The sequence below is a fragment of the Temnothorax americanus genome, unplaced genomic scaffold, assembly GCF_048541705.1.
Source record: "Temnothorax americanus isolate GAGA-0224 unplaced genomic scaffold, ASM4854170v1 Scaffold26, whole genome shotgun sequence".
NCBI classification, from domain to species: Eukaryota; Metazoa; Arthropoda; class Insecta; order Hymenoptera; family Formicidae; genus Temnothorax; species Temnothorax americanus.
In genome coordinates this window covers 931,659-947,734 of record NW_027509401.1, presented here as the reverse complement: position 1 = coordinate 947,734, position 16,076 = coordinate 931,659, and the positions used below count along the sequence as shown (strand labels likewise).

Sequence of the window (16,076 nt, the reverse complement as noted above, 5' to 3'; positions counted from 1 at the left end):
TACTTCAATTAAATTTACGAAGATTATCACCTTGATCGAGAAGAAGCTTCTGTCACAGCCATATCTATTTTTAACCAAAATGCAATAGGTACCTTCATCAGAAGCTATAACTCTTTTTAATATTAATCTGACATAATCATCAATACTCTCTTTGTACGATCTTGGTCCACCCGTAATGTCTGTTAATCCCTTCATCCATATTACTAAAAAATAATAGAAGAAATAAATAGATAAAGAATAAAGAAGAGAGAAAATAAAAAGAAAAATAAACTAATATTACACTTTGTGAATACGAGAAATTTGTCGAGTCTTACTTCGAGGCTTAGGGATACCGCTAACTCGGAAAGATATACTGATGTCTTCGCCAACGATCACATCGATCGATTTCTTGGAAGGTCTTGAGACGAACATCGCCGGTTTTTCTCCATCGATAGCGCTCGTATCCACTTGTCCATAATCATTGATCGCTCTACACACATATGCACCCCTTTCCGATTCTGTCGTGTAAAGTCCACGTTCTACAAAGGTTCTCGCTTTTGGTATCGTAATTGCCTCCTTTTGATCGCCGCGTAGCCATTCCACTTCCAGAGATGGTATATCTATAATAAATTAAAAAGAATTTGATATGTAACTTATTTCTTTGAGACAAGCGTCTCATTTACCTTTGACTTCTGCTTGAAGAGCGACAGTTCCACCAGCGGGAACACTGTAATCCTTTAGTAAGTTGGAGAACTGTGGTCTTGGTGCAAATTCCGATCTAACTTTGCTGCCCATACGTGGATCGTTTTGATTTACGGATCGCCAATCTAAAATTATATTATTACATAACATTCAGACGCATTCATATATCAATTTATAACATATAACATCCTAATCACCTTCAACACGAACAATATGAGACATTTCCTCACTATGTAACTCGTTTACCGCGCGACACGTATATTGTCCATTATCTGTGACATCAGGATCCGCTATTTCCAGTCGATAGACATCATCATCGAGATAGCTCTGTTTGTAACGTTCGCCTTGTAGAATCATTCCGTCTTTCAGCCAGGAAATTTTAGGAACGGGATGTGCTCGTACACGACATTCCAGGATTAGCTTACGATCAGAATGTCGATAAGTATCTGTGCGAGAAAAAGTGGTTTATTATTGAAATAATTTATGTAAATTAATAAACGTTAAAACGTATATTATTATATTTGTGCGTGTATACCTTTAATTGATTTGACAAAAGTTGGAGGTGAATGTGTAGGTTTATAATCGGAATAAACTCTCAAGATAGATTCGGTGGTCGAAGTGCCATGTGTATTCTCAGCTATGCATGTGTATACTCCGGCGTCTTCGGGAAGCGCGTCGTGTAATTCCAAATAAGCCATACCGTTTTCACATCGCATTCTACAGCGATTGTCCGATACATCTAGGTTTTGATCGTCTTTCATCCAGTAAACGCGTGGTTCGGGATTACCAAGAACGGTACAGGTCAGTCTTGTCCTCATTCCAACTCCTACGACTCGGTTCGTCAATCTTGTACAAAACGATGGTTTCTTTGGTTTGTCCCACGGAAGACTCTGTAATGGTTAATAATTTTATAAAAATTGAGATTCCTTTTTGTTTATAAAGCAGTAGTGTTTATTAAGCGCAGTAGTTCGCGATATTGAATAATTACCTCACATTGACGGATGTCAGTGTAACTAAACGGAATAGATTCACAAGTGTCGAAATTGATACGTGAGATAGCGTTCGCTTTTGTGCGTCGAAGAGGTCGAACGCGCGTATTAGGTACAATAGTGGCATCGCTATCTCCGGTTGAATAGTCTTCGTATTTCAGCAAACTGATCGACCTCGCGCGAATCATGCGATATTCTCTTTTTCTGCGTCTTTTGTATGAAGACCCCGTATCGAAATAATACTTATCCATAAAAGGACTACGTAATTTATAATCCCAATAGTCGTCGAGCCTTTTCCGATTTAATGACGTTAAAGAATCTCTCCAGCTGTATGATCTGGAAGTGCTAGAAAGCATTGGGATACCAGAATCAAACCGAAAAGTATAGTCTCGAGAATAATCGGCATTGAAAAGCATTGAAGTCGATTTGTCGGGCTTGCATGTGACCTCTAACATATTCCTAAGAAAGCGATCGGATTCATTTTCGCGTTTTCTGGACCATTCATTCTCTCTTATCTGTTCTTTTTTTCTCTGCCTACTTCTGAATCTCTCTTCTTCTTGCCTTTTCCGTAATCTTTGTTCTTCTTCCCATAATAATCTAGCAGTCTCATCTCTCCTAATTCTCTTTTCCTCACTTCTTTTCTGGCGCCTTGCCTCGTCCGCTACATCAGATACATAGTCAGCCATATCTTTAGCTTGCCTCACAGTTCTATTCTTTTCCAAGCGCTCTATTTCTATTCTATGCAGCCTTTTATCATTATATCTCTCTTGATAATAGTTTTCCTCTCTCTGTTCTTTGCATTCACCACCTCTATTAATGCGCTCTTCTCTCATATATAACCGATTTTCATCACTTTGCGACTTTCGCTGTTTCCATTTCTCTTCTTCTCTCACTCTCTCCAGTTCTTCAAATTCCGGTTTGCTCTCTTCCTGTTGTTTTCGAAGCATTTTCTCACCTTTTTGTTTCTTTAAATCTTCGTCTATTTGCATACGCAAATTTTTATCTTTTCTTAATGCTAATTCCTGGATTCCCTTTCCGCTTACTTTTTCTTTTTGTTTTTCTTTTATTTGTTTTTGTTCTTGATCTTCATTTATTTCTTTATATTCTGTTCTGCTTTCGTTTGTATCATCTTCTTTCTTTATGTCATTTATACATCTATATTGTGCCTGCTGTATTATTTCTTCTGTTTTAACAATTTTGTCTTTCTCTTTTTCTATTGATTCCTCTCTTATCTTTCCTAATTTTTCATCTTCCATTTTATCTTTTTCTTGCTTAACTATTTCCTTATCTTCTTGTACATTTTTCTTTGTCTTTGCTTGTTTATCTTCTGCAATTTTTATTTCCTCAGCCTTAGTTATCTCTTTCCGTTCTTCATCCTCTTTCCTCGATATTTTAACTACTTTATCTTCTTTCTTTCGTTCTTCTTGTTTTATCTCACTTTTTTCACTAGAATCCTCTTTCTTCTTTTCCAGTTTTCCAGTCTTTTCACTTTTTGCTTCAACTTCTCCTTTTATTTTTTCAATTTTTTCTTTGTTTAACTCATCTTCTTGCTTCTTTACTTCTTCTACTCGTTCCTTTAGTCCTTGGTCTTTTATCTTCTCTTCAACATACTCTTCTTTTTTATTCAATTTCTCTTTTTCCTTTTCAAACTCTTCAGTCTTCTGATCTTTTGTTTTTTCGCTTTCTTCCTCTTTTATCTCTTCCATTGCCTCCTGTTTCTTTTGTTCGATTTTTTCCTTCGTCTTTTCTTCTTTTTGTTCTTCTTTTTTCAACAAATTAGCGTTTTCCTTTTTCTGAACATCTTCATTTTGATTTCGTGCAGCATATTCTTTATTTTCAAGATTTTCCTGTTCTTTGTCTAATTTTTCATCTTCTTTGGAAATTTTGTGCTTTATATTTTGCTTTATTTCTTTGGCTTTTGCTTCCTTGTCAGACTTCTCTTTTTCTTTCTGTATCATTTCAACTTCTGTTTTTACAGGTTCTTGTTTCTTTTGTTGTGCTATATCAGTTTCTTTGTCTTTTTCTCGCTTTTCTTCTTCTTCCTCTTTAGTTGCATCTCTTTTCTTATATTGTTCCGTCGATTTTAATTTGTCAGTAGCTTTTATATCTTGCTGTTCTTCTCCCTTTTCTTTCGATTGCCCTTCTTTTTTTTCTTTATCTTTAAGTCCTTTTATTTTTTTATTTTTTTCTTTTTCTTCGATGGTTCGGTCTGTTTCAGTTTTCTTACATTCATCTATTTCTTTCTTCTCTTGCACGATCTCTTGCTCTTTCTTTCGTTTGTTTTCTGCTTCTTTTTCTTCTACACATTCCTCGTTTGTTTGTTCACTTTTTTCTTTCCTCATTTCTCCGACGTCGACAAGTTTTTTGGACTCCTCCATTCCATTTTTTATATTTTCAGTTGTACCTATGTTCTCTTGCTGATTTTTAATTTCCTTTATTTTTTCAGTTTCTTTATGCTTTTCAAAGCTATCCGTTTTTTCTGTTTTCTTACATTCTTTTTCATCTTGCTTTATTTTTTCATCTTTCATACTTCTTTTACTTTGCTCTATTTCTTCCTTTACTCGTTCAATTTCTTCGCTTTCTTGCTTTTTATTTATCTCTTGCATTTCTTGAATTACGTCTTCTTTCTTTCGTTTCTCATTTTTATTTTTTATTTGATTAATCTCTTCTTCGTGTATTAATTTCACTGATTCTTCGTAATTTTTTTCTTCGTCTCGTTCTATTTTTTCTTTCCTTTTTTCTGATATTTTTTTATTTTCTTGGTCTTTATCGTTTACTTTATCTTTCTCATTAATTATTGCTGAATCTTTTACCATTTTAGTTTCATCTATTTCTTCTTTCACAGTTTCGTTAGTTTTGTCATCTTTTTCAACAACTGTCTCACTTTCAAATACTTCTATTTCTTGCTTTACAGATTTCTTTTGAAGAGCTGCTTTGTATCTATTTATTATTAAAATCATTTCTTCCAAAGACTGGTCACATATAATGTTCATCACAATTTGTAATTTACAAATTGGTTTCTCAAGAATCATTAATCCATCTAGTACCGTTTCTTCACGCCATAATGTTTTAGTTGCTTCTATTGACTCTTGTAATTCGTGTAGGCACGGTATTAAATTTTTTGAAAGAACACTGAAGTTCGTATGTTGCGATTCCGCCAATGGTTTATCGGCTGATTGCTCTCGCATTACAGCTATAGATTTCTCGAGTTTCTGAAGAGCACTAATCATTGAATTGGCAGTATTTGGTTTTTCTTGTATCTGTTTAATACATTGTTTGATATTCTGTAAAGATTTTGTCAATATTCCAAGTGCTTCGTATTCGATACAAATTTCAACGGCCGACATCTGTTGCTGCTTTAATTTATTTTCGATAGATTCGGTTGACTTGTCAATATCTGAAATACTATTTATTATTTTCGTCGATAATTCTGAAAGTTTTTTATTTCGTTGTATAGATACAATTGTTTCGAGCGCGTTCTGCACGAGTTTTAACGGTCTTTCCAAATTGTTTAGATTTACGCTTGGCGATTTCTTTATATTCGCAAGAGAACATTTTAATTCAGTTAATGGTATATTGAGAATGGCGGATATTGCATCAAATTTCAACATATCTGATTGTTTAGATACTGCATTGTCGATAATTTCTTCTTTGACAAATAAAATACATTTTTCAAAATTGGAAAGAGATTCGATAAAAGCATCGATACTCTCTTTCTCTTCATCACCCAAATTATATTTACTTGTTAGTAGCGTCAAATTCTCTTGCACATTAGCAAGTGGTATTTCCATTGATTTAAGAACTTGAATTTCGACAGAGTCATCTTCCATACGTAATATTGCTGATTTAATACTTTCCATTCGTTTTGCTAATTTTTCGATAATGGACCAGTCTGGTATTAAAGTTCTCGTTCGCTCTTCCACAATTATGGTTTTAGGTTCTATTATGTTACATTGTCGAATCTCAGCAATCGATCTCTCTATTTCGTGCAGAGGAGTCGCTAGACATTTCGTAATCCAATTATTGCTTGCATCTTCGGGCATCGATTCAACATCCAACACCGGCGACATTACTCGTGTTTCTAAAACAGATATAGCACGTTGGAGGTCGAACAGAGGTTCAGCCAATGCACCCAATATGACATCGTTCTTCGATCGATTCGTTGGTGTTTCAATCAACATCTGATCCTGTATTACTGCGATAGAGTGACGTAATTCTTCGAGTGGTTCTATCAAAGGACGAAGAATAAATTCATTTTTATCATCGATGGCGAATGGATGTTCATTAACACGTTCAATGGCCATTTGTTCTTGAATAATTATTGCAGCCGCATGCCTTAATTCTGATAAAGGCTGTACTATTGTTTTCATCAAAGAAATATTTTCTTTTTCTGGTAAAGAACCTGTCGTATCGTATGGCGGGACTGCTTTTTGCTCTTCGACGATCAAGGCTAGGCATTCTCGTAATTCAGTTAATGGCTTTGCTAATGTTTTCAAGCTAGAGCTTTCATCTTCGGACATCGATATTGCGATTTCGACTGGAGATTCGATCGCGCTTTGATCGATCACTACTGGACGCGTAATTTTTGAAGAAGATTCATCGATTACATCTGCCCACGTATTTAAAGACGAGGCATCTTCGGAGATAGTGTCAGCCGCAGGCTCCATGATTATCTGCTGATGATTGCACATTGCTATACGTTCCGTCAGATTATGAAGAGTTTCGGCAAAAGTTTCCAATGCCGAAACATTTTGTTCTTGTACGAGTTCATTTAAAAACTCAGGTGCAGTTGCGCTCGCTTGCTGAATAGATGCGATAGAAGCTCTTAAATCTATTAAAGGCTGCGCAATCGATTTCAATAAAGCGTCAGTTTCTGCTTCCGATGTAATATGATCTCCCGCTTCTAATATCACGTGCTCTTGTACAGTAGCAATAGATCTTTGTACTTCCTCGAGAATAGGTTGTAGAGCAAGCTTCTCTAGACTTACATAAGACGATTCAGTTGTTAATGTGTGCCCATCATGTTCGACAATATGTTCCTTTTGCACCGTTGCGACGAAAGATTTTTCAAGTTGTTGTAAAGGACCAACGAGACTGCTTAAGACAGTGACTGGTTTCCTTATTTCCGTAACATTCAAAATCTCAGATTCTTGCATTTTAGTTTCTTCGATAATTAAAATCTGTTCCTGTAATATTCGCAAAGGTGTAATAATATTTTCTATAAGATGCGCACCTATTTTATTTGATTGTTTCAATTCTGTATTTGTCGTAAAAGCTTCGATAATTCTCGGTCTTTCAACGATTACGGAGCAACATTTCTTGAACTCCTCAATAGATTTGGCGAATGCTTGTAACGCGGACGCATTCTCGATTTCTACGATCTGTTGACCAGCGTTTTCTATTGCATTCAATTGTTCTAAAACTACCATCGATGTTCTTAAATTACCAAGTGATCTCGTGAAATCCTTCAGTATTATCAAATCATCTGTATTCTTGTCCGCAAGTAAATTATCTTGGATGAACATAACTTGATCTTGAATCACTGCCACGAATTTATTCAAGTTGTCCAATGTCGACTTGATTGGCAATCGTTGTAAAGCTAGAACGGTTTCTTGATAAGATGCAGTTAAAAATGATTGCTGCAACTCTTGCAATGGTTGTATCATACATTCTAAAGTAACAGCTTTTATCGATTCCTTTGTCTCCAACGTTTGAGATACTCGATCTTCGAGTTTTAATATTGCACTTTGCAATTCTTCAATCGGAATAGTCATCGTTTTTAACAGAGAAGTTTCACTAATTGCTTGTTTGTTTGTTATATCTTGTTTAGCTATAACTACTAGTCGATTCGCTGTTTCTTCTACTGATTTTGCAAACGATAGTAAAGTTGATACTTCCTCAACTTCAGTAATTTTATCAATATGATCGACGACTTCTTCAACCGTTGTTAACGGTGTTTTCAAATTTTCTAGAGCTTCATTCAATGTTTTTAATACAGGAATATCTTCATTAAAAATTGTTTGCTTCTGAACTACAATGATCGAATTTCTCAGTTCTTTTAACACAGGTTTTAAATTCGCATTTGCCAACAAACTTTGATTTTTGCCGAGTTTTTTTACAACTTCCTCCCGTGCGATTGTAATTTGTTGCGTACCTATAACTAATGATTGTTCTAATTTTTCCAAAGAGTCTATCACTGCACCCAACTGAGCAATCTCTCTTTTCTGTTCTGGCAGTTCTAATAATTCGGCTTCATAACTATTAAGGTTTTCCATTTGAGAGAGTGTTTCTCGCAAAATGTGAATTGAATCAATAATTTTATGTAAAATTTCTGGATTTAGCTCTTGATCTTTTTGTTTAATTATTTGCAATGGTGGTACAGATTTTATTTTTACTTGATTAATAATAGACGTAAATCTTTCTCCAAGTTGCACCACTGATTTAGTAAGATTTTGCAGGATCGTGATCTGTTCGACATTCGATAATTCTGCTTCTTGCTGGATAAACTGACTAATTGTTGGGTCAGATTGAATACAAGTAATTGACATCCTCAAGTCTTCTAATGGTTCCATGACCGATCGTACTAAAAACATTTTAGACGTTTTACTCGAACTGGGTTTAGCCACAGTATTAAGCTGAACTTGTTCTTGAACTGTGACAATTGATTTCTGTAGTTCTTCCAAAACGCTTACGACAGATAACTTCAGTAACGTCACTGTATTTTGTTTAATATCTTCAGTAACGTTCGACGATAATGCAATTTGTAAATTTAATAACGGTTCCACCAAAGCCGAGAATGCGACCGTTTTCTTATCGGAAGATTCTAAAACTTCCATTTCTCCGATTTCGTCAAATGACTTACACAATGCTTGAAGAGAAGAGATAATTGTTTGCAAAGTTTCAACTTTTATTTGTTCTTCCTGAATCATACTGTTTTCAGATATTTGAGTTATTTCTACCTTTTGTTGATCAATTGTTGTTAAGTTTTCTTCAACTTTTTCTAAAGGTTCTATTACTGGTTTTATCTCTCCTACGTTTTCAGTAAGTAATTCTTTGATTTGACTAGATTCTAATGAAAATATTAATGTTTGTTGTAAGGTCTTTACTGTATCTTGTTTCATTGAACCATCTACTTCTTTAACAAGTGTTTCATTTAATTCTACTTCTACGGATTTTAAATTATCGATGCTTTTCGTCTCGATCACGTCCGTGGAAGGTGAACTAAATTCCAATAGCAAAGTTCTATCACATTTTATCCGTTCCTGAGACTCCATAATGGCTTCTATAAGCTCCTCGAGGGGTCGCGCAGTTGTTTCTTCAATGTCCTTCGTTTCTTCCTTTACTTTCGTTTCTCCCTTTATTTCCGTTTCTCTTTCGTCAGTAATACTATCATATTTTGATATTTGCACTTCATTTAGAGATTTAATGGTATCGTTAATACATGCTATTAAGGCTTTTGCGATTGCAGATAATGATTCTCCGTTCTTGTCAATATATCTGTCTTCACAGATTGTCTGACATATAGATGCCAATACATTTTCAAGAGCATCTAAAGGTTTGGATATAAATAGTAAAGAAGCCATGATATTTATTTTTAATTCTGGTTTTATTCCTTCATGAGTCAAGGAAATGACCGCGTTGACAGCCCGTTCAAAATCAGCAAGAATATCTTTCATATGAGAAAATTGGCTATCTAATAGTAAAATGGGCGAGGAAGCTATTACCGTCTTAATAGAAGTATTTGTAGCTTGTAGATCATTAAGAATTTGTATTAATGCTGTTAATTCTTGTATTTTCCGCTTGTTTTCCTCAGATTTTGAAATCAGAGATTCTTGTTTTGCAGACTTCACAAAATTAATCAACTCTTTTAACGGCTGTGTCAAGTTACTTATTGCAGAATTAAACTTTGATATCTCAGTTGTCAAATGTTTGTGTCTCTCGGTTTCCTTCTGATTTTCTTTGTATTTTCTCATATCTGCCAGATCATCCTTCGTTTGATCAACGGGGATTATTGCTTCAAGATTTTCTAAAACTGGCGTTTGTGTCGTTGTAGGTGTACCTTCAATATCAGATTGAGCAACTTCTTGAACTGTTGCTTTAGACGACGGTATTTCTGTGACCATCATTACGCTCTCAATTTCTTCTTGCGATACCTCTATAATTTCATCAATGACACTCTCTACTTTCGTGATAATCATGCTCGCTTTTTGTTCTACATCAACTGTCTGCTTTATGACAGTTATAGAATCTTTCACGTGATCTAAAACATCTATAACGGCAGAAAAAGTCTCTACGATCGGTGCCCCTTCAGAAGCGCCTTCTTGGACAAGTCCTGTTTTGTAAACCGATAGGGAAGAACTTAGTTCTGAGATAGAGTCGGCTAGCTCTTGAAGCTGAACTATTAAATTATGCAAAAGTGTTGACGGTATTTTTTGCGTATTCTCTTTCAAAATTTTTAATGCCGACAGAAGTTGATTAGTCGGATAAAGAAAGCCTTCTACGATTGCCTCTTCGTCAATTAATTCACTACCGATTTGATTAAATTGCGTTTGCGCGAAAGAGATTTGTTTCTGTAATGCTTCCAAACATTTGTACACTATTCCATATGTATCTTTGTCAGCGTGTTCTTCTACAGCTATTATAGCGTTGGCTAAGCGATTCAATGTGCCAGTAAGTCGATGCTGAAGAGAAATATTGGCACTACTAGATCGGCGCGAATAATCGGTCTTACCAATTTGTTTTTGTACCTGTAGAATCGCGGAATTGAGCAACGTCAAAGATTCATTAAATAAGAAGGCTTCTTCCATATTCGCGATCACTTCGACAATATGACAAACATGTTTTCGCAAACCGTCGACCGCTCGCAAAATAACACTTCTCCTCTCGTCTAATAAAGAAGCTTCAGGAACTAAACTTCTTCGGCTGCTCTGTACCATTGAAAGACAACTATGAAATTCTAATAGAGGTTCGAGAAGATTTCGTAACTCGAGAATCAATGGTTCTCGGCGATCTAACATATTTACTTCTTGAATAGTAATCTTGATAACTTGTAAAAGAGCAGCGATTGGTTTTCCTAAAATATTCGCGACGTCAGTTTCGAGAGTTTCTTCCGCAGCTTTCTCTAGATCGCTCATGCGTTCTAAAATACTTTCCAGAGGTTTCGAGATGTCCCAGAGGTATTCCAAAATTTTTCGTCTCAATGATATTTCTTGAATTACAATTGGAATTTCCATTTTGATTTCTTTTAACGCGCAAAGAAGAAACTCAAATTCCTTTTCTACATTTTCATCTGTACCGGCGAAATCGATTATCTGTTTTATCACGTTATTTTCTATTATACTTAACAATGGAGTCAATCGATTCAGTATCATAAGTTCTGAAACGTCGAGCTCATGCGATTTGGAAAGAAGATTTCGCATGTTTGTCAGCGGCTGCATTAAGTTAGTCAGTACTGAAGATGTCTGATTAAGCTTTTCTTCAAATAAACCAGTTTCTTCACCGTAGACGGTCATTACGCGTATTGTGGAAATGGTCCTTCTTAACTCTTCCATGGAATTGGCTAATTGCGATTGAGGAATTGTAGCAGTTTGTGTTGTTGATTCTTCGAAATCTTCTAGTATATTAGTTATCTCCAATTGAAGTTTCTCCAAAGTTTCGGACAAAATAATGATTAATTTACTTGCATCTTCCTCTCTTTCCTGCTTTTCGTTCTTTATGGTCTGTGGAACGATATCATGGGTTATGTTTTTAGAATTGTTTTCTGTTACAGTTTGCTCAGTAAGCAATGCGATAGATCCGGCTTCAAGTGGCGTTGATGTAACTTCCATAAGAGTACCTGGAATTGTTTCTCGAGACGCAGTATCAGCTCCTTCTTCTTCTTTTTCTTCTTTCGTGTCTACGTTAAATATTTTAGCATTTTGTTCCAATTCTTGTTGGTAAAGAGTATCTTTGATTGAAACCGATATTTGACTTTTAATTTGTTCGATGATATCTATTATCGGCCGTAGAGATTTTTCTTCCGCATGTTCACGTAGAACATCCATGGTAATTTGCAGAAGGTATTTCATAGGATAATCCAAGTTTTCTAAAATTAAAAGATCTTCCGGTTCGTGATATGTAGAAATAGCGTTTTTAAGCCTTACCAGTGGTTCTCGAAGATCAATCAGTGCGTTTATCAAACTTTCATCACTTGGTGATTCAGAATATGACGTTTGAATGGCAATCTGACTTACATCTCTCTTCAATTCCTCGATTGTTGAGCTCAGTGCAGATTCTGTTTCGTCTTTATAATGGTTCGCACTGCCTTCGGATGTAGCGGATAACCAATTTTTAATAGGATCCAAAGAATGGCATATTTTACTAGCCAAATTGGATTTTGAATTACTTCCCTCTTCTGTATTTTCTCTCTGAGATTGTGTGATACTTTCTTCCTGATATTTTTCCTTTGATATTTCTTTCGCTATAAGAGCTGCATCCTTTTCTATATCTTCCAACAATTCCAATATGGGTACTATTGATTCGATCGAAGAGTTGCTTTCAATTACATTGTGAACTATCTCTTTCAATATACTAATAGGATTCATCAAATCATTAAGAATTTGCTCTTCTCGTGGCTCGTGCTTTTCCGTTAATAAATCTCTTTGTAGATTTAACAATAATTCATTTAGTTTGCTAATTTCTTGAGTTATCTCATCATCGATTGGATTTTTCAAATTAGCGATTGTAACAGCCGAAGACCCGATTGATTGACGTAATGCCTCAATACTTGTAATTAAATGATATGAGGCTATGTGCTTTTCTTGCTTTTCTAAAACTGACGATAGAGCAAAATGCACATTGCTTAAACTTTGGTCAATATTTAAATTTTTCAACATGTGTTTTTGAATCGCTTCTGTTTCTGATAATTGTTCCACTAATTTTGACATTTGTTCATCGGTATCTTCCAATATTTTGAGAGTCGCTTCTACCCGGGAAATTACGTCGTAATTTTCAGAATTTTTTAATATAGTTGTAACGACACTCTTTAATTTTAAAATGGCAACATTTATTTCTTTTATCATTGAAAGTTCGCGAAAAGTACATCTCTGCAATGACGTTAAAATTGACTGAAGATCCAATAAAGGATCTCTAAATTCCATCAAGCTGTTTAATGTCTCATTTTCTTTCAACGTCATCGCAGTATGTGCTGTGTGAGATACGCACTCTCTCAATTCTATTAAACATGCAACAAGACTTGACGGTGTTAAAACTTGTTGTGACTCACTTGCTGCGGTGGATCCATTTACCGTAAGTTTCAGTCGTTCGATATAATTTAAAATCCCATTAAACATCGATTGAATATCGATTAATGGATCTACAATTGCCTCAGCCATATTTTGAAACTTGCCGGAGAAACCGGAGATTGACTTTATCGAAGATAATTCTTTTGTTCTGCTAGAAATGTTACAAATAGGATCGCTGAAATTTTTCAAAATTACGAGCGTTGGTTGCAAAGATAGTACGTTGAGATTTTCAATAACACGTGACAATTGAACGATGAATGGTTCGAGAATATTGCAAATTATTTCTACATGTTCCGTTGATGTAATTTCATTAATTTCCTTTAATAATGAACGCAGAGGTATTTCCAGATTGGTCAAGGTTTCAATGTCTGCATCTGTTCTTCCTGAAATCTCCAATAATTGACGTATATCGTCAATCCGCTCATAAATACTAGAAAATTGCGGTGCACTTGTGGCATCGAGCACTTTTTCATTAAAAATCTCCAAAGCCCTGCGTAGAGTTGTTCTTGATTCTGAAAGAATATCTTTTGCCGATTCTTGAATCTCTTCCGAAACATGACTGTTAACTTCTTTCGCACTTTTTAAATTATCTGACAATTTTTTTTCGATAATTAATTCCTTTACCGCTTCAGTTCCGTTTCTGTTATCTGCCATTTCTATTTTCTCAACTGATTCTATAAGTTGACGTTTTATTTTCGCATCTTTATCTTCCGATCCGCTTCGTCTTCTTCGCTCGTAGTCGTTAGGGCTGGAATATTCTTCGGAACTATTTTTGTCCTTCTGTTGCTTCTTTTTACGTTGTTTTTTTTTAGGAGCATCGATCATTGAATCGAAAGAGGAATCACCACCGATTCCATCGTCCAGACTGGAACCGGTTGATCTTCCTGCGCTTAAACTGCGTTTTCTACTATCTGCCGTTTCGTGTTCCGATGTCATGTGCTTCTGGACAAGACTCTCTGTAATGGAGAGATGTGCAGAAGATAAAGCGTCCGCAAAAGTGTCGCTGTCATCCTGTTTCAAAGATGAAAGCGGGGACAATGGTGGCTCGTCTTTCTGTGCGCTATGGAAACTCTCAGATTCTATTCGTTGGCTTTTTTCGCTTTTTGATGCTGATCGACTCAATGATTTTTTTCGAGGTGGCCTATTAGGGACTGTTTCGTCCTCGTTCGCATTGTGTTGAGCTGATCTTTTCAAGGAACCTCGGGAATCGCGTTCAGGTGACGAAAGAACATGCGTAACATCGTCCATAATGGAGACATCTTCGAAATCAGCTTCTGTCCGTAAATCATCACCGTCTTCCGCGCTAACAAAATAATCAGGAGATACATCGATCACTACAGCTTCCATTAACAAATTACCGGTCGTAGACGTTTCTTTGACAAATCTCATTGGTGGTAGCTCAATCACATTGTGTTCTATACAAAAACGCAATCTTTTAATATATAATTATTCTTAATATGTGTACTATTATATTTTACTTATTGTGAATCAACAAAAATTAAGTTAAATTTTTTACCTGTTACATGCTCAGACAGCTGATCGGCGTACATCTCAACAATCTGTAGTGCCTCTTCCTCAGTTAGATCAGGCGTTTCGTATAAGCTCACTGATACTTCTTTGCCGTCAAAGCTAAAGGACACCTCGCCCCGTTCGTCCAAAGTAACAGAATGATCCGTTTGCGGTGTGTCATACAGTTGAGACGTTCGTTCCTCATGTATCGTTGACAACGATAAATTTCTCGCTAGTTCGTGACCATTTGACGACTGAATTTCTTTGGTATCTTTTTTGTCTGTGAGATAAAATCAAGTTATAAAGCTCGCTTGGGATACTGTAGCAATATAAAATGCGAAAGTAACGGAATCGCTAAAAAATTTTTATACTTTTCACTTTTCATACAAACAAATTATTATCCCTATAAAAATCATACAATTTAAAATTGCTATGTGTAATGCGCAAAGGGATTACCTTCGAATCCTAATAAAGACGCGGAACTACTGACTGTTCCCATGCAATTGGTAGCTTCGCAGGTATATATTCCTAAGCAGCAAGTGCCATCCTGTCCGGAAATGATTCGATGTATATCACCGGGCTTGAGTTCAACGTTGTCTTTATACCATTTTAAAACTGGCTGTGGAACACCGATAACCTTGCACTCTAAATTTACAGCGCCTTCTTCCGATAGGATTGCGCGTAAGCTTTCGAGAAATTTCGGTTTTTTGTAATGCTTGGGAATGATAAGCTTTAAGAAGCAGGAAGTGACGCTGTGGCCGAAATCATTTGCTGCTACGCATTTCCATTCGGCCTAAAGAAATGCAGAAAAAACGCTCATAAATGTCTTATATCACAATAAATATGATTATATATTTCATGAATATTCACTTGATCAACAAATTCGAGCTTTTGCACTTCAAAATGGCATGTGCCGAGATTCTCTTTTGCTACGTGATATTTGTCAGATTCATCCATGAACGCATCATCTCTATACCAAGAAAGAATCGGTTCTGGTGCTACGCTTACTAAAAAAAAGAAAAAAAAAAAGAAATACGTTTATTAGTGTAATGTAAAACCGTGTGAAATAAAATAACAGTCATTTAACAACTTGTTTATTGGAAAGAATAAGGAAAATATGACTACCTTGTACTGTAAAGCGAAAATCTTCGTTTATCTTTGCCTCACAACTTCTGAGACCTTTTATAAACTTTGGTGGTTGATTAGTGGTCAAAAGCTGGAAACGTTCTTCTTCGTTTAATTGATTTTGTATGTCTTCGATGGTTAATTCAGCTGTACTTTTGGCTTCGCCCATGCAATTTCTCGCGATACAGCAATAAGAACCTGAATATTTTCGAATAAATCTATGCTCTAATGGAGACTAGAGAAAAAGAAAGGGATGTGTAATAAATTTAGCGAATGCGTACCTAATGAATTAGTCCCGGTTAACTGATAGACGTCCCCTGGTTTAAGTTCTTGACCGTCTTTAAACCATCTCAGTAATGGCGTTGGAAAACCTACAACTTTGCATTCGAACGAGACAATACCTTCTTCCGTCAAGACTGCTTTCAGATTTTCCATGAAACGCGGTTTTCTGTAGTTCCTTGGAACTTGTAGAAAATAAAATAAAATATTG

General features: G+C 35.7%; 1 protein-coding gene across 5 annotated transcripts in view; it reads right to left on the bottom strand.

Moving 5' to 3' along the window:
- LOC143899276 (uncharacterized) overlaps positions 1–16,076 on the bottom strand; it is a 38,623-nt gene that overhangs the window by 15,482 nt on the left and 7,065 nt on the right. For 4 of the 5 annotated variants that reach the window (XM_077409465.1, XM_077409461.1, XM_077409464.1 and 1 more), the window contains 11 exons: positions 15,868–16,050; positions 15,587–15,784; positions 15,332–15,468; positions 14,918–15,254; positions 14,469–14,741; positions 1,670–14,367; positions 1,217–1,571; positions 879–1,127; positions 663–806; positions 315–599; positions 31–203 (listed from right to left, as the gene is read on the bottom strand). In XM_077409465.1, the coding sequence (XP_077265591.1) occupies positions 31–203; positions 315–599; positions 663–806; positions 879–1,127; positions 1,217–1,571; positions 1,670–14,367; positions 14,469–14,741; positions 14,918–15,254; positions 15,332–15,468; positions 15,587–15,784; positions 15,868–16,050 (15,032 nt within the window). The remainder of the gene's footprint in view (positions 1–30; positions 204–314; positions 600–662; positions 807–878; positions 1,128–1,216; positions 1,572–1,669; positions 14,368–14,468; positions 14,742–14,917; positions 15,255–15,331; positions 15,469–15,586; positions 15,785–15,867; positions 16,051–16,076) is intronic. The other variant, XM_077409463.1, reaches the window with a different exon arrangement.